We start from the raw sequence: 19,748 nt of genomic DNA, 5'->3' as shown, positions 1-19,748 counted from the left end.
GTACTGTATTGGCAGTCTAGCCTCACTTCATTTTACAGTATACCATACGAAAGCTTCAAAGATTGTTGAACCCCAGCTCTTAGCACTAGATAGGGACTTGTGATTCAACTTGTGTGAATCACAAGTGATCCAACTTTCAAAACAAGTCATTTTTGGCTAGCCACAACACTCATTTGTTTGTAAACAATTAGAAAACTAGTTAGTTCCCACATGTTCTTATTGAACTGTGAAGAAGTTATGCCAAATACTGTTCAGACAAGTCACATGGCCTAGAATTAGCTGTATTTCCAAAATGCTATGTCCACACATTTTTCACACTTGTGTTTTTTAATCAGAAATGATTGCTTAGTGGTACCTTCATGTGTTTGTAAAATATTACTGTGCTCATATTTGTTATTCATCGATTTTTGTGAATGTGAATTTCAATGTGTTTTATTGGAAAATGCTATATATCCATTGTTTAGCTGGAATGGAATGTTTGTATCCTGTATATTTGATTGTGATATGTGGTTGTCTCACCTAGCTATCTTAAGATGAATTCACCAACTAAGCTGCTCTGGAGAAGAGCATCTGCTAAAAAACTACAATGTAAATTGTAAATGTTTTACATACATATCTCATATTACTGTATTGAATTATTTATTTAAAACAAAATATATATATATATATATCATGTTATCATTTATACAGTTCTTTATTAAAAATGTAGTTATTTGTTGCATTTGACTGTGTAAAACATAGCAGTACTACTTATTTATCTCAGAGTGAGGCGTATATATAGTGTTTTGCAAAAAACATGATTATTTGTCTCTGAAATGAAACCATCAAGTGGTAGATTTTCAACAAATACATGTCTGTAATTGAACAACCCCATGCCATGATTAGATAGTGAAAAAACACACTAATCTCTTTCATAAGGTCTTTAAACAATAAAAGCTAATTTACCAACATTTCTGAAAATTGATATACAGCGTTTTGGAAATAAACTATCTCATCAGTCACTGTACTTGGCCCAGCTGTTCATTTGATGCTTATTGAGCATTATAAAAGACATGTTACACTGGAGATTGCTGCTGTTGTGATTGATGGAAATTGATGCTGTTAAGAAAGTCTCCGTGCTGTGGAATCCTGGCCTGTCATATTGCAGTCTGAGATGGAGAGATATGTACAGTAGGTTTATGGGATATGTGTCTTTCAAATGCGAAGATGAATGCGTTAAAGCAAATGTTATTTAGTAATTTATCAGCCTTGTTTTCACACAAGCACAACTCCTTTTAACACTTCTCACACACACACACACACACACACACACACACACACACACACACACACACACACACACACACACACACACACACACACACACACACACACACATAAAACATACTTCACCCTTTTGGCAGTATTGTTTTTATGCTCCAGTCCTTTTGAAGAGTCTTTTGCATTTTTGCTTTTTTTTGCTTTTTCTCAGAGCCATGTTGTGTGTGTGTGTGTGTGTGTGTGTGTGTGTGTGTGTTCCCATAAGTGAATTACCATAATGAAAGCACATTGCGGTAAATTGGCCTTGAGTGAGTACAGTAGAGTTAGAGAGATGCCCTGGTGAAGCAACAATAAAGTAGGGGAAGTTTATTTTACCTCCCAACCATTTGTCAAAGTGAAGGTTGACAACCCTGATTGGATATTAATCAAGGCGTTGCCCTGAGCTGTCGAAGAGGTGCCAAGTTTGGCAGCCATTTTTCTCTACTGATGTCACATTAGATGGGGTGGTACTATTTGCTCACTTGCAGTCATAGAAGTTAATGGGAGGTCTCTTATGCACGATAATGCCAAACGATTAGGTTTTACTGTTATTGAGATGGTGGTGGTGATGATGATGATAATAATGATTATGGGATATATGATATCTGTGTTGATCTAAAGGCATATTGATATCTCTCTCTCAGCTGTTGAGTGTCTACAATAACTGCAGGTCAAGAACACAGATGAGTCCTAGTATGACTCATCACACCTCAACTTCCCCAGAGGACTCAACTACAGCACAGTACAGTGAGCAACTGGAACACAGGAGGGGCACAAAATGGACGCTTTACTGACTCCACATGCCCTTATTTGGTCTACTTCATTTAGCAATATTATACATGATGAGCTTTTCTCTAAATGTATTAATTCTATGACAGCAGATCAATACATTCCTCTCTCATTGTGTCAATCAGTCAACACTGAATGAGACTTGTTGTAGACAAGCTATTGTATTTTTTTTATTGTTGTGTAGAGTGGTCGAGGAGAGAGTCTGAAGCTGCTTCTTTTACTCCTCCAGCCTATTCACTCAATATGCAATTGAGGAAAATCATTATAATTTGTGGCACATTCCCATGAACTGAATTATCTCAGAGTGTGATGAATTGGCACACTATAATAATGACATTTACATAATGCATTTCCTGGTTTATTTCCGACTTTACATGTGTTGGTAATACCTGAGTATCACTGTTGTACTACCCACTGTAAAGTCCTTTTTGTAGCCTTCTACATTAAGCTATTGTTTTTATAGCTGGGGGAACTCAGTATGCTTCACAGTTATGGTTCCTGCCATGTGATCCCACTCAGTTTGAGGGTTCTTGATGGTATGGCATCCATATTAGGAACACCCTATGTTGTCTGGCTAAAGGAATTTATACTGTAATATGGATACCAAATCCCAGGTGTCTGACTTCACTTTCATTAATCTGATAACTGTTATTTATCGAATTAACTAACTATATTTAATTGTTACCCGATTTTAAATGGATCATGTAACAATTAACTCACTTGGGGCACCAGGAGAGCAGTTGTTTAAAGAATTACCATCTCCCGAATTAAACTCTAAAGGTCTTCACCTATTACATCCATAAAACGGTCAACGTATTAAATCATAAACCCTTCTTGGATCTGAAAAAATCCCAGCCTTACTTATTTATCCCAGCCTTACGTACTACACAAATTGGTTTAATTATTTATTTACTAGCTAAAAATAAACATACACACTTAATACATGAGAAAAAGGTCCCTAGTGGATTAACACAATATGGTGGCTTTTTACACAACTTCATGGAGAGGGAGAGAGAGAAAAGAGAGACACATATCGTTGATACATTTTAGAAACTATTCTCACATCAATCATATACTTTGCACACAAACCTCTGCCCGTTTGAAGCAGGAAATCATGAATGTATTTAACGTTATGTGTGAATGCCTTCGTTTGCTTTTTATCTCTGTCGGAACATTGGCATGCTTGTATGGCTCTGATTGTCCAAAAGGGGTCTCCCCTTTCCCGTCTTCGACTGTTGTTCACTCTGGAAGTTAGCTAAGCCAGCCGTGTCGATGGTTCCCATTGGTGATGAGAGTAGTAGGATACAGTGATTCTCGCCTCTTCCTTGTGTTGATATTCAAGATTCAAACCACTCTGGATGTGAGCTGCAGCTCTTACATGCCTCTCTGGTCTGGGAGGTGAGTTTATTTTCTTCTCCTCGTGTTGAGTTTCAAAGTTCCAACCATTTAAAACGTGTAGCTACCGCTCAACGCTTTTCTGGTCTAATGTTAATTTCTCTACTAATCTTTTTATGCACTCTGGCCGACCGAGGCGCCTCCGTCAGACTGACAACTCTCTGATCTTACTCGGGGCGTGACTATCTACCTTGCACAGTTTATAGGAGATAGATTATCCTATGGCTCCTGAAATCACATCCCTATCTTAACAAACATATTTTAATAAGTGTTCATATTTCATATACAATGTTAAGGATGGAGACTTCATACCTGTAGTGTATACACTTTTTAACTTCTTACGGCTGAAATACCATTAACAGGATCGATATGACAACAGCCAGTGAAAGTGCAGGGCGCCAAATTCAAACAACAGAAATCTCAAAATTAAAGTTTCTCAAACATACAAGTATTATACACCATTTTAAAGATAATATTGTTGTTAATCCAACCACAGTGTCTGATTTCAAAAAGGCTTTACGTCGAAAGCATACCATGCGATTATGTTAGGTCAGCGCCAAGTCACAGAAAAACGTTTTTCCAGACAAAGAGAGGAGTCACAAGAAGCAGAAATAGAGATCAAATTAATCACTAACCTTTGATGATCTTCATCAGATGACACTCATAGGACTTCATGTTACACAATACATGTATGTTTTGTTCGGTAGAGTTCATATTTATATCCAAAAATCTCAGTTTACATTGGCGCGTTATGTTCAGTAATGTTTTTTTGCTTCCAAAACATTTGGTGATTTTGCAGAGAGCCACGTCAATTTACAGAAATACTCATCCTAAATGTTGATGAAAATACAAGTGTTATACATGGAATTAAATATATATTTCTCCTTAATGCAACCGCTGTTTCAGATTTCAAAAAAGCTTTACGGAAAAAGCACACCATGCAATAATAAGATACCCGCCATGTTGTGGAGTCAACAGAAGTCAGAAATAGCAAATGGCATTTCACTTACCTTTGATGATCTTCATCGGAATGCACTCACAGGAATCCCAGTTCCACAATAAATGTTTGTTTGGTTCATCATTTATGTCCAAATACTACCTTTTTGTTTGCGCGTTTAGTTCACAAATCCAAATTCAAGAAGTGCAAGCACTTAGTCCAGATGAAAAGTTGTCTTTAGAAATGAAAAGAAATGAACATTCTTATGTTAGGAATATTTTTACAGTTTTTGCACTAGAACCTGTTAGAGTTTCGGCGGGAAGACTGTCTGTTAACAAAGACAACTCTTTGGTTAATACTGGAGAGGGACACCCTAGATCTCCTCTCCTTTAATTTACGACAGGGTGTGAGCTGTCAACCCAGGAGCAGCTCCGTCCTTAGCTGTTTTAGCTGTCTGTTATGGTTGGTGTGATCATTACCTTCTAAAACTAGCCAGATAGAAGGGAGCTACAGTAGCTAGACATGGACATGAACTTGGAACTGTTTTTATCCGAACAATTGACTAAGTAGGTATCATTAAGATCCAGAATCTGACTTCATGACATTTTATGGCCCTCAATTTCCTCCATAGAGCCAAACCTGATCAATCTAGTGTTTCCAAGGTCACAGAGGAAGTGAGGTCACTGATTAATGCTGGGAATTGAAGTCTCAGGGGATGTAAAGGTCACATAGGCTGTGAGATCACATCAGTTGGACAGTCCATGAGCGTTTTTTAGGCACGACTTCATGGAAATAGACTAGGTTCATCCGATGGTCTCATATATCATTTCACAGCTCCTCACGCAGTGAAGATCATTATTTATTTGCATGGATCTTCAACACATATGCACTGATAAGAAACCTTTAGATTTCCATGAAGGGTGGAGAACACAAGTCAAAAGGAAACCAACCACAGGATGGCAAAACAATTGATTGATGTTATGTTACATACTGCAGTCATTATAGTGCGATTTCATTTTCAAATCCCTGAATCGACTGATATAATGCTGGTGGTTTTTAACTGGAGATTGTTTTAAATTGAAGATCCATCTTGATAACAGATGTTAGGGAAACAAATGTCTACTTGCACAGCTTGTGTACAGATCTGGTCTGTTCTTTAGCTGTAAAGTGTTTAAAGCCTTCCACATTGGGGCCAGATTCCTCTTGCCAAGAGTGACACATAGATCCTCGTTGCCAGGTTACTTCTTGCAGACACATGCACAAAGTAGCCATAATGTGTCCATAAATATTTCCAGCAGTCTCCAGTTGTCCTCCCCTCCTCCAGTTGTCATCACACTAGATAAATTAATGTAAATATATTCAAATATTTTTGGCTGCGCGGGTGTATATCTACACTCTTGGCCAATTTGCAGCAGTAATGCCGTGGCGTGGCTTCTCTCAGAGCAGCGGGAGACCAGACTGTGACCCGCAACGCCTCAGCTGGCACACAGGCAGGAGAAGAAGCACATTCATATTTCATTCAGGCCCGTGGCAAGAGGCTATAGATAGCCTATTTTCTGCTCCTCGGCAAACAGCAGAGGCTAGAAATACAAAGGAAGGCGGTGCTAGTCAAAAGGAAATTGTTTGACTCTGAAGCTGGCACATTACACACTCTCAAGAAGCAGGACATGACAGAAATTTCAAAATAAGTACAAGCACGGGAGAGAAAGTCTTTAGGAGAAGAAAGAGTGTGTGTGTATGCGTGTGCATGTGTGTTTGTGTCTGTGGCTTGGTATTCCTCAAACAACAGTCCTTTCCCTGGATGTCTTAGTAATTCTGACTATGTTCTAAAGCTCCTGCCGATCATTACAGGGGGGAATACTTGCACAGATAAGTGCATGAAACAGGAGGTGGATGGGAAGATGGGGCATTGAAAACAACCACAACCATCTCTCTCTGCCTGCACATCATTTGGAGGGAGCGAAAGGCCCCAGAAAAGTTTCAATTGGACCAATTTGGTGCTCTTCATTCTATCCATTTTTATTTTCCTCCTCATTTGAGTTTCTTCAAAGAGTGAAGATAGGTACCTCTTTTCCTCCCCACTTTGTGTTACACAGCCTGTAGCACAGCCAATGCTTTTCTGCATAAGCAAGAGGGCAAGGGGATATTTCTTTACAGTAGTCCTACATGTGAAAAGGCAGCATACAGCATACCCTCTAGGGTTTTCTGTCCATCAACAGGGATAGATAGTTAAGTGTGGGGGGCAGAAAGAATTGTGTACGTTGTCGGGCAGACCCCAGTGGGCCCATGGAGTGTGTTTATCAACCCATTAACCCAACAGGCCTGCAGTACACACGGCAGGACTAATAGAAACATCTGGATGCACTGTGAGGTAGTTTGAATTAGTTTGTTTGTTTTCTATAAGCTTGACGAGTGATTAGTGGGTCCTTCTTATCATCCCTTAAGGGGGACATTTCTACTGAGCAGACGTCAGATCAATGTCCAATTCTGATTGGTATGTGATTGAATCGTCAGCAAATGTAAACCATAATGGAAACCCTGTTGAATTGAGACAAAAACTGTCTACGTACAAATTCAAACAAAAAGCCATGTAAAGACAGTGGGGTTATGTTGATTAAATATGGGGAAATAACATGGACACAGTGTTGTTTTCAATTTATGTTTGCCTGGTGGGTGTTTTCTGCAGGAGGTAGGACAGCCATGGCAGGTACCATGTTTGCTTATAAATAGTCCAATTAGTATATACAAAATACTCATCATTTGAGAGATTTGATTAGATCTTTTACATCGAGTTCCAGTTGGCTTTTAGAAACACAGCTTTCATCATAGCAGTGGGATGTGCAATGGTTCATTCCCTAAAAGCGTCAGAACACCAATAAATGTCCATGCTGGTCGTGTTTGATGATTTTTGTGCTCTCTTCTCCTCCCTCTATGCACAACTTTGTTTTTCGTTTTTTTTCTCCCCGTTCTCGATCTCTTCTCTCCATCCTTTTCCCTCTTGATCTGTTCTCCCCCTGATCTCACCTTTCTTCCCTCTATCTTTTCCTATCTCTCTATGGTTTCCTCTCCCCCCGGGTTCATTCTCCATCTCCTCTTTCTCTCTCATGTTGCTTTCTTCTCTCCTCTATCTCCCCCTTCCTTTTGCTCTAATCTCTGTCTGTCTTCCTCTCCCCTGTCCCCTGTTCCCCACTTCTACAATTTGCAGTCCCCCCCCCCCCCCCGCCACACTCTCTTTTCATTAATCTCTCTCTTCTCACCATTTCCCTCTTCTCTTCATTCACTCTCATCACACTCCCAGAGGCAGCACTGTCATGGCTGTGCCATCCCAGGGTGCAGACCCCCTCCAGACTCATCCTGAAACAATGGCAAATTGAGTAAATCACAGAGGGAATCGGAGCTGGGGTGTATTCCCATTTCCCTTCCATTTATCTCCCTCCCTTTCAATCCCTCAGCCAGACTGGAAAAGTGGGAGTGAGTGTGAGGAGGGGGGAGAGAGAGAGAAGGAAGGGTGGGAGGGGGAGATGGAGAAAGATGGATGATGAAGGGGGAGAGAAAAAGTGCTGAAAAAAAGAGGGAGAGGGAGTCGAATCATCGAGCTCGCAGCCTTTCTCCTCCCTGTGGAGTGACTCTAGACTAAAGCATCAGGGATTTGTAGGGTCTTAAGAAAAACACATCTCCCTCATGGATACATCCACCACTGTGAATTTGCATGGCTCTTGTTTGATTTGATTTGTTTCTCTGAAGTCCAAACTCACAGTGCTTTTGCCTGGGTTCTTAGCAGCGAAACGCACCTGAATTCATGAGAAAATGTGTCTGGACATCTGTACGACATCTCATTGTGAATAGGTATATTGTGACTCCGTTTTAGCATAACAATCTTACAGCGGGGTCATTGGCATAGACCTGAACGATGCATTGCCTGACAGACAGATTTCTTGTTAGCAGGCCTTCTCCGGTGTTACTGTACTTGGACCCAGCTATCCTGTGTGTGCATGTAGTCGTGGTGAACTTTGAATAAGGACAGTGTCCACCATGTCCACACTGGAGAGTAGAGACCACTGATCTCCCTTCCTTATTCCTCCTCACTCTTTCTCCTTCTCTCTTTTTCTCTTTCTGTATCAATCGATTTCTCACTGATGAGATCTAGAGGGAGGGCTGTGGAAGAGGGGAGATACGGCAGGGAGGGAGAGAGAGAAGGGAAGGAAATAGAGCTGGTTGTCTGATGTGTGGAGCGGCCACTTGATGTAAATCCCCTTCACCTGCTCAATGTTCCACACTCCTTAGCAGACATTGAATGTGAGAGCCCACTGAGGGCCATTGGTATGCCAACGAAGACCCAATAGAATTCTGACTCCCCTGGCTGGTTTCAGGCCGATGCACACATACTTTGCTCTTGTTTTCCTTATTAGGATGTCGGTGGGCGGAGCCGAGAGGGTCGTCAGCGAAATGGGACACACCTGGGCACAGGTGTATCCCGGGATAAATACACCTCTTCCCCATTCATTAAGGAGACTCTCTCCATGCAGACACACTGTTTGATTTTGGATGTGGCATTTTTGTGGCCAGTTTGTTTGTTTTGGTGTCTTTCAACACTCCTCATTATCACATCTATACACGCAACCACTCACTTACACTACTGATTACTGACTACACACACCATTGTTAATTGTATATAGGTTACTTCAATTAATGAATATTTTTTTGTTATTCCTTATCTCCATGTTGTCTTCCTTTTTGTTACGGGCTTTGAGCCGGTTGAGCCGGTTCGACAACAAACATACACATAAAGTCTCATACTTGCACACACCCAAACAAACACATTGTTGTGTCTGGCAGAGAAGAGAGAGAAGCTAAGGCTTCGGGCCCAGAGCTGCAATCACTGTGTATTGTCTAGAGTGAAGATTGAAGGGAGCTGAAAGTGCAGCCAAGCACAGAATGGATTCACCAGCCATCAACACTCCCTGAATCAAACACACTCTAGCATTCACATTCTCACTCACTCTCTCACTTACACACACACACACACAAGCTCTAGCATTCACATTCTCTCTCACACACACACACACACACACACACACACACACACACACACACACACACACACACACACACACACACACACACACACAACTGTTGTTTGTGCCTTTCCATAAGGTTATATTCTGGTGCTGGGAGGTGTGAACCCACTGAGATCTCATGGGACAGGGCACTGTGCTAGTGGTTGTGTCCAATGCTTCTAACACACTGTTAACCCACTGTCGCTGCAGATAAGGGACTAGGGGAGATAAGGAGGATGCTGGCTTGTATTGAGCTGTAAGTGAGAAGCAAACTTGGGCTTTCAGTGGAGAGAAAGACCCTCAGTCCCAGAAGTACCTTCAACAGTGTCCTAAGGAAAGGAAAGTATCATAAGTAAAGGAAATACGTCAAGGAAAAAGGGATTTTATTCTGAGAGCCTAGTGCTTTTGCTAGCTGTTACATCAGGTACTGTAATCTTTTATGTCCTCCATATTCTGCTAGCTGCAATAAGCTGTCCCTTACCTGCATCTCACAGGAGGCTGCTGAGGGGAGGACGGCTCATAATAATGGCCGGAACGGCGCAGATGGAACCATGTGTTTGAAATGTTTGTTACCATTGCACTTATTCCGCTCCAGTCATTAGAACGAGCCTGTTCTCCTCAATTTCAGGTGCCACTAACGTCCCGTGCTGCTTCTTCAATTCCTCCTTAAGCAACCATTTTCAGGGAGAAAGGAAATTATATTCCTGATTGTTTAACTTTTTTTATTATCTTTTTGTTTTTTGCTGAAAACGATTCTTAGCTTTGTGTTTTGGAAGGATTAAAAACCTGTACTGACTGTTGGTTTCAACAATTCCTAGCTGTAATATAATGGCACAGATAAAAAAGCAACATCATTATAAATGGACACCATGCATCTTTCCCTCTTCGGATGATATCTTTCTACAGAGACAGACAAGATTGCATTTAGAAGACAATAATCAATAGCCATTCAGAGGGTGTGTGTGTGTGTGTGTGTGTGTGTGTGTGTGTGTGTGTGTGTGTGTGTGTGTGTGTGTGTGTGTGTGTGTGTGTGTGTGTGTGTGTGTGTGTGTGTGTGTGTGAGAGAGAGAGAGAGGTCAGTATTTGTCGAACACACTAAAGAGACAAGCGATGTGTGTTTGATGGAGTGCGTCACAGGGCCTCTCTGGGCCTGTTTGGGATAGCATCTATGCCTCCCTGATAGAACAAAGAGAGCGCCCAGGGCCCATGCAATATGCATGGCCCTAGTTAACCTCCTATCATGCAGCCAGGCAGGGAGCCGCTCCTCAGTCAGGGCTTAAGTGGTTGCTGCTCTCCCGGCCCACCCTGTGTTTTTGTTTGCTGAGCTGAGGCCCGTGGATTAGCCTAGCGCACCATCAAATACCCAATGGGGAATTCTCAGTACATTTACTGCCGTAGCGTAGCATGCTTGCTAGCTGGCTAGCTCTTTGTATACAGCGTCTCACTATCATTAGATGAGCCATCTCATGGAGCCTTCCCAGGCTCACGGAACCCCTCGCTGGGGTTTCAACATGCCAAATTCGTACATTATGTGTTTAAGTGGACGTGAAGGAGTGAGCTGTTGGCTTTATGGCTACATCACTTCTTGTTTAAGAAGTGGGCATGAGTAAAGGACATGGTGCATAGGGTAGTGTGTTTTTCACCCCTTCTTTAAAGGGCAGAGGGCATACTCTACTGTGTTGTGTGTTTGGCCACTGTTGAACCTTTTCTCACGTACCAACAAACAGGTGTGATCATTCTACACTGGTCCCTGCAGCATACGCTCAAATTGGTTTGATTAGATCGCTTATTTCGAAAGTCCAGTTTTGATTAGCGCAACAGTCAGCATATGAGCTGGCCACACTGTTTTTTCACAAAATCATTTTGCGTGAATACAGTCCTTACAAAGTTATGTGACAAGTTTATTTTTGGATGCAATGTTCAGGCATTCACAGAACTAGCAACAGCATATACAATCATCCAAACCGGAAAATATAAGCTACATTAGACCTATCGCTAACTGAGGAAATATTGGCATAACACAAGCGGTCAGATTTAGTTAACTCTCGGCTGACAGAAACCACAATATTAATTACCTAATAGGAATTACTATTTATAATTCATCACATCATGGGTAAGCTCAACATTGTTCAACATTGACATAATTGAGTAAAACACTTTCTAGAAATCACAAGTAATCCTACGATGGGTAGTTTGCGCGCACCGCCATGTTTGTTTTTCGCATCAACCAAAGATAATAACAGGAGACAAGATGATTTTGGTCTGTTTGAAGTATGTATGTTGAAGCGGGTGTCGTCTGCAATCATTCACTTCCCTTCATTCACTTCCGGAAGTTTACCCGAAAGATGAGTGAACCATTTGGTCAGACAGACGTGACACCCAGAATGCATTGTATAATGTCAACAAACGTGGCACCACACATAGCTGGCAAATAGTTTAGGATTAGCTCATTATAATTAGTGAAACCATCAAAAAAGTATATTACACACATCTAAACTACAGGACTGTTTTGCTAGCAGACTGGAATATGTTCAGGGATTCTTCCGATGGCATTGAGGAGTACACCACATCAGTCACTGGCTTTATCAATAAGTACATCGACTCACGGTGACTGTACATACATACCCCAACCAGAAGCCATGGATTACAGGAAACATTCATGCTGAGCTAAAGGGTAGAGCTGCCGCATTCAAGGAGCGGGACTCTAAATCGGAAGCTTATAAGAAATACCGCTATGCCATCCGACGAACCATCAAACAGGCAAAGTGTCAATACAGGACAGGACAAAGATTGAATTGTACTACACCGACTTGCAAACTATTACAGACTACAAAGGGAAGCACAGACGAGAGATGCCCAGTGACACGAGTATACCAGATTAGCTAAATAACTTACATGCTCGCTTCGAGGCAAGTAACAGTGAAACATGCATGAGAGCATCAGCTGTTCCTGATGACTGTGTGATCACTCTCTCCGCAGCCAATGTGTAAGACCTTTAAACAGGTCAACATACACAAGACCGCTGGGCCAGACTGATTACAAGGACGTGTGCACCGAGCATGCGTTGACCAACTGGCAAGTGTTTTCACTTACATTTTCAACCACTCCCTGTCTGAGTCTGTAATACCAACATGTTTCAAGCAGGCCACCATGGTCCCCGTGCCCAAGAACACTAAGGTAACCTGCATAAATGACTATCAACCTGTAGCACTCACGTCTGTAGCCAAAAGGAACACCTACGTGAGAATGCTATTCATTGACTACAGCTCAGCATTCAACACCATAGTGCCCTCAAAGCTCATCACTAAGCTAAGAACCCTGGGACTAAACACCTCCCTCGGCAACTGGATTCTGGACTTCCTGATGGGCTGCCTCCCAGGTGGTTGGTGTAGGTAACAACACATCCGCCCCGCTGATCCTCAACATGGGGGCCCCTCAGGGGTGGGTGCTCAGTCCCCTCCTGTACTCCCTGTTCACTCATGACTGCACGGCCAGGCACGATTCCAACACCATCATGAAGTTTGCTGACACAATTACCGACAACGATGAGACAGCCTATATGGAGAAGGTCAGAGACATGACTGTGTGGTGCAAGGACAACAACCTCTCCCTCAATGTGATCAAGACAAAGGAGATGATTGTGGACTGCAGGAAAAGGAGGACCGAGCATGCCTCCATTCTCATCGACGGGGCTGTAGTGGAACAGGTTGAGAGCTTCAAGTTCCTTGGCGTCCACATCACCAACAAACTAACATGGTCTAAGCACACCAAGATAGTCATGAAGAGGCCACAACAAAAGTCTATTCTCCCTCAGGAGACTGAAAAGATTTGGCATGGGTCCTCAGATCCTCAAAAGGTTTTACAGCTGCACCATCAAGAGCATCCTGACGGGTTACATCACTGCCTGGTATGGCAACTGCTCGGCCTCCGACTGCAAGGCACTACAGAGGGTAGTGCGTACGGCCCAGAACATTACTGCGACCAAGCTTCCTGCCATCCAGGACCTTTATACCAGGTAGGTGTCAGAGGAAACCCCCAAATTTGTCAAATACTCCAGCCACCCTTATCATAGACTGTTCTCTCTGCTACTGCACGGCAAGTGGTACCGGAGCACCAAGTCTAGGTCTAAGAGTCTTCTAAACAGCTTCTACCCCCCAAGCCATAAGACTCCTGAACACCTAATCAAATGGCTACCCAGACTATTTGCATTGCCCCCCACTTTGCTGCTACTCTCTGTTATTATCTATGCATAGCCACTTACCTACATGTACACCGGTGTCCCCCACACATTGACACATTGACCCCCTGTATATATCCCCGCTATTGTTATTTACTGCTGCTCTTTAATTATTTGTTATTCTTATCTCTTACTTTTTTAGGGATTTTCTTAAAACTGCCTTGTTGGTTAATAGGGATCCGCCCCTTTTTAAAATGTTTTCCTAAAATGACATACCCAAACACTTTGAAGGCTGTGGAAATATGAATGCAATGTAGGATAATTTAACACAATAGATCTGGTAAAAGATAATATAAAGAAAAAAACTTTATTTTGTATATTTTTTTTGTATCATCCTCTTTGAAATGCAAGAGAAAGGCCATAATGTATTATTCCAGCCCAGTTGCAATTTAGATTTTGGCCACTAGAAGGCAGCAGTGTATGTGCAAAGTTTTAGACTGATCCAATGAAACATTGTATTTCTGTTCAAAATGTTGTATCAAGACTGCCCAAATGTGCCTAATTAATAACTTTTCATTTTTAAAACTGTGTACTCTTCTCAAATTATAGCATGGTATTATTTAATTGTAATAGCTACTGTAAATTGGACAGTGCAGTTAGATTAACAAGAATTTAAGCTTTCTGCCAATACCAGATATGTCTATGTCCTGGGAAATTGTCTTGTTACTTACAACCTCATGCTAATCGCATTACCCTATGTTAGCTCAACCGTCCCGTGGACGGGACACCGACCCCGAAGAAGTTTGGCTTGTAAGTAAGTGTTTCACTGTAAGGTTGTATTGTTGTATTTGGAGCGTGCCAAATAATATTTGATTTTATATGAGCCGAAGTGCATTGGTACCCAGGCGCTAATGCATCTCTCTCCTCACTGAATGAATGTCATCAATGGGTGAATGGGCGAAAGGTGCCAGATAGAAACAGATAATTGTGCATGAGACTTCACAATTTAATTTGAATGAATTGAATGATGAGGAGGTGGGTGAAGGGGGGGATTGAATTTCAATGATCTGAATGATGAGGGTAAGGAGGATGATTGTATTTAGGACAATAGTGTAATGAGAGAGCAGGTTCTACAGCTAACGCAAAGAGACAAATTGCCAGCATACTCTACAGTTCTCTTTGTTTATGTGACATGCAGATGTTGTAGCACATCAGAGATTTTACTGTCGCTCATCCACACAGAAAAATAAACAGTACATGGGACATGTCTATGGATGAACTCAAAGCATTTATTGCACTCTTGTATGTCTGTGGGGCATACGGCAGAAAGAGTATGGATTTGGAGTCATTTAAGTATCCAGAAGCGCCTCCTACTCTCCCTCTTCCCCACGCACCACAGCTTCAACTCAGGAAAAGACGACACAATGTCAAGTCGGCAGGTGCACACCGAACAAGGCCAAAGAAAACTGTACAGTGGAATCGATTTGTTTGTGTGGCTTGCTCACGCAAAGCCCCGAAGCTGTGTGCTGACTGTGGACCCAAAGCATAAAGAGAAGACGTGATTAATTCATGCATAAGGGCACAATACAGGGACCGATACAATCAACAAATTACTGTTTTTATTTCTTGCCATGGATATATTTCTACAATTATTTCTTCATGCAATTGATCCGTTACAATTGTTGATGCGCTGGCGCTTTTGTTTAGGAATAAAGCAAATCATTTCACCTGACTGGTTATATTCTTATTACACTTTTCGTTTCTGCTTTGTCAGAAGCTGTAACTGTTTTAACTACTAACACTATTACTAATCAAATCTACAAATAAAGTTGATCAAATGGATTACACTGTCATTTTTTATTGTAAGGGAAACGAAAATAGGCTTATGTTTTTCTCGAGGACTTTGTAGAATGATACAAAATTATACAAAACACCCTTTCTACCTAAAGAAAACACTATTGTTAGATTTTGAAATTGATATAGCTCCACAAATATTTATTCATGCAATTCATCCTTTACCATTGTTTATGCAATATTTATCAAGCCTTGGTGCTTATGTTTGCACACCTTGTGGGTTGATATGCATCTGATGTGTATGCTGAAGGAGGCGCCCGGCAACATTCTCTAGTGGCTACTTATAGGCTGAAAGGCCAGGCAGTTTTAGTGTTATGAGAAAATGTATTGTATTAAAGTCATGATCACATTCTGATGATGTTTTAGCACATCTAACTGGAAAACATAGAGCAAAGCAAGATATGATTTGTTTTTAATTAATATCATAACGCACATATTAAATCATTTTCATGCAATGAAACTGTAAAATGTGTTTTAAAAGTACTTTTAAAGGACAATGGTATCCTGGTTCATATTATATAATACGTCCAATACTTTCAAACCAATAAGACACTTAGAAACCAATAAGACAGTTCATAGTCTTGTCTTATTGAGGAAGCAAATTACAATGTCAGCTTATACAAACTAACTGAACCATACACATGAATGTAACAGTGTTTCCATTGTTCTACAAGTATGGAAACATAATATCCAACTTCATCATAACTTCAAATTCTCACGCTATTTGACTTTTATTCTACAACTTTTTATTTTAGCACTCCATTTTATAGTCTCATTGGCATTCCCTGAGCGTCCCCGGCAAAGTGATGTATGATAATAATTCATGATGTGAGCACACCTGAGAGACAGACTGACAGAGTGGGGGAGGTTGAGAAATGACCCTGTCTGTGGAGTGGGCTATACCGCTGTGAGCCGGGTCACATCCATCTCCGATCTCCCTCTCTGTCGCTTACTTTGGGCTGCTCCGCTCCTGTACACACTGCACTGGAGTAAATAGCCCTTGTCCAGACGTATCATCGTTCCTCCGAGGGACTCTCAGGTCTACATATCTCACTTTAATTGAACTCTTGATGCATTGTGAACCATCAGGGAACAGCACACTGCTTGGTAATTGAGGCGCTAGATAAATAGTCGCTTCCTTCTGTGTTTTTTTAGTGATCGTTTTATGATTTTTTTGGTGCCGAGGAAACAACGGAAATAGTATTCTCTCTCATTTTTTGTCTCTGTGGCACAAATGGGGCAGAACATGTTTAGATGGGTCATACAAGTCCCCCGGGGTTTGGGGATTTTCTGCCTAGTAGAAGAAAAGTAGAAATGTGCCTGGGCCACACTGCAATCCACACTTGCTCCATCTCATATTGATTTTCAAAGGGGGGCTATGCAAACCATGCCATTACCCATTGTAAACTGGAGTGCTCTATTTTGAAAGATTAACTGGATAGATGCTTGTCCAACTTTTCTCATCTGTAGTCCTTTGTGCTTTGCCTCTTACAGCAGCCTGATTCAGCGGTGATACACACTTTGAAAAAAGGGCAAAGCTTCTGAGGTACTTTCTTTTTCAGCCGTGAATTATACAACTGCTTCTTCATGCCAAACTTGACAACATTCAAAGACGGTTATTTTTTCAGAGGTTGAACTAGGATGACTGAAGTGTTCGACAGAGCGGCGAGGGGAAGACCATTGAATAAGGCCCACTAATCTGCTGTGACTAGGCTTTGCAATTTACATTGTAACTGCCCAGATGTATACCATTGAATTCCAAATCTTTTGCACGTTTAAAGCCCTCAGTCATAGCCAGGAAACAAACGAAAGTTGAGGAAACTACTGAGCAAAGTGTTTTCATTGACCTGCTCTCATTCAAATGTGTTTGTTTGCTTTTATCTTCCCTGTTTGCATCTACGACATCTGTTTCTCACGCTTTGTATCCACCCTTTTGAAATGTGAAAACTTTTAACACATCTCACATCTCATTGCTTTGTCCCCCTCCAGCCCTTGACCCCAAGCAGGAGACGGTCGAGGCATTGATGCAGCGGTTTAAGGAGAGTTTCCGTCCTAACACGACCATGGAGATCGCCCACTTTCAACACGTCACACACAGCTCCTCCACAGGACGCAAGAGAGGCCCAAGCCACACCAGAGGTAAGACAACAGCTCATTAGTCACTGTTCTATTCAGTATGGACACCTTTTATCAATGCACAGAGAGCATATATCTGTCAAGTTTGACATCCAGTATGTATTCAGTGGGACAACAGTTAATGAGTCACTATTCTGTTCAAATGCAAGAGCAGCATAATTGGCTACATATACAGTTCAAGCACATGTTGAGGATATTTTGGCTTGTCAGGGTTAATGTCACATGCATGACTTCAGACCTTCTCAGGAATATAAATTCAGATCTTGGCCGTTGCTGTGCACTCAGACCTTCTTTTAATCATGGATGGGTATTTTACGGTCATGTATGATTAAAACAGGTTTGAGTGCACAGCAACAGCCAAGATCTGAATGTATGTTCCTGAGAAGGTCTGAAGTCATGCATGTGACATTAACCCTGACAAGCCAAAGGATCCTCAACATATGACCGTAGAAGACCCATCCATGCCATTGACATGACACCCTACTGGAAGAGACTGACTGGCCACTGTGGAAATGTGAGACATTAACCTTGGACAGCTAGCCTCTTGCTCTTGACTACATACCCTATCACCCTCACACCACCTTCTCTACACTCCGTGGCCAGTTTATTAGGCACAACCATCTAGTACTGGGTCGGACCCTGCTATGCCTCCAGAACAGCCTGAATTCTACGGGGCATGGAAATGTTGCTCAATTGGTATCAAGGGACCTAAAGTGTGCCAGAAAAACATTTGCCACACCATTACACCACCGCCACCAGCCTGTACCGTTGACACCAGGAACCGGGATTCGTTGGACCAGGCAATGTTTTTCCACTTCTCAATTGTCCAGTGTTGGTGATCACGTGCCCACTGGAGTAGATTCTTCTTGTTTTTAGCTGATAGAATTTGAACCTGGTGTGGTCATCTGTTGCAGTAGCCCATCCGTGACAAAGATCAACGAGTTGTGTGCTGTGCGATATCGTTCTGCACACCAATGTTTGTGGGCAACATGTTAGCTTGCTTGATTCTTGCTATTCTCCCTGCAGCTGACTGGATGTGTTTTGTTTGTTGCACTATTCTCAGTAAATCCTAGACACTGTTGTGCATGAAAAACCCAGGAGGCCAGCCATTTCTGAGATAATGGAACCAGTGCACCTGGAACCGACAGTCATGCTCAGAGTTGCTTTGGTCACTAGTTTTTCCCATCCTAACGTTCAATTGAACAGTAACTGAATGCCTCGATGCCTGTCTGCCTGATTTATATAGCAAGCCACGGCCATGGCCTACTGTCTGTAAGAGCGAACCATTTTCGTGAACTGAGTGTATATGCTAAGTGGTATACTTTAATGTAACATATGACACAGAGCCTAGTTGTGAGATACTGTAAGGCAGGCCCTAAACATTGGCTATGGGGTTGCTATAACCAATATAGCTAAGAGGAAGTCTGTCTTTGTGTTGAAAAAAATATATTTTGTTTTCCTTTACAGCTTTAACTATCAAGTTAGAAGTAATTTTGTCATTAAGAGACCCTGAGCGAATAGCCCAGGAATTAGCTTAGCTTTGTTAGCAAATGTCGGCTCTGTGGAATCAAATCCTTTCATTGGATCCAGCTCTCAAATGTTCAAATCCTAGAGCGTCTCAGTGCAAGTCACTCGCAGGAGATTTCCTCTGTGACTCAGAGAGGAAATCAACTTTTTTCAAGACCTTTAATTACAGCTGAAAGTGTGTTTTGCAGCACAAAGAGGAAGCCAGTCCAGGATAACAAACATGCTAATGGGACTAGTGCTTTTACGGAAGGGAAACTCAATTAGCCAAGAGAGGGAAAGGGGAGTTCGGCGGCTAGGCCCGGAGATTAGGCCTCGTGAGGAAATGAATTTGCAGTCAAATTATAGGTCCGATGGAGAAGGCGGGAACTGGGAATGTGCGAGGCGAGAGGGAGGCTGGGAAGTACTTTTCTATTTAATTTTGGCTGGCTTGACAGCATTTTATGCCGTGAATTAGTTCCCTTTTCTGCCGTCTCTCCCCGTCTCCCCGAGCCCCACTGTACATTTGCATGTTTTACATTGATGCCAGTTTTTAAGTAGATTAAGCGTGAGAGCAGCTGTGAGGTTTTCTCTCCTTTTC

The 19,748-nt window shown here is 41.9% G+C and overlaps 1 protein-coding gene across 1 annotated transcript in view; it reads left to right on the top strand.

The window, feature by feature from the left end:
* Window positions 1–19,748, top strand: part of LOC110523598 (astrotactin-2-like) — a 418,825-nt gene that overhangs the window by 121,228 nt on the left and 277,849 nt on the right. The window contains exon 4 of the mRNA XM_036977273.2: window positions 17,498–17,647. Within this exon, the coding sequence (XP_036833168.2) occupies window positions 17,498–17,647 (150 nt within the window). The remainder of the gene's footprint in view (window positions 1–17,497; window positions 17,648–19,748) is intronic.

The sequence above is a fragment of the Oncorhynchus mykiss genome, chromosome 5 (genome assembly GCF_057628025.1).
Source record: "Oncorhynchus mykiss isolate SJ-2025 chromosome 5, ASM5762802v1, whole genome shotgun sequence".
Classification (NCBI taxonomy): Eukaryota; Metazoa; Chordata; class Actinopteri; order Salmoniformes; family Salmonidae; genus Oncorhynchus; species Oncorhynchus mykiss.
This window is presented reverse-complemented; position numbering and strand designations above follow the sequence as displayed.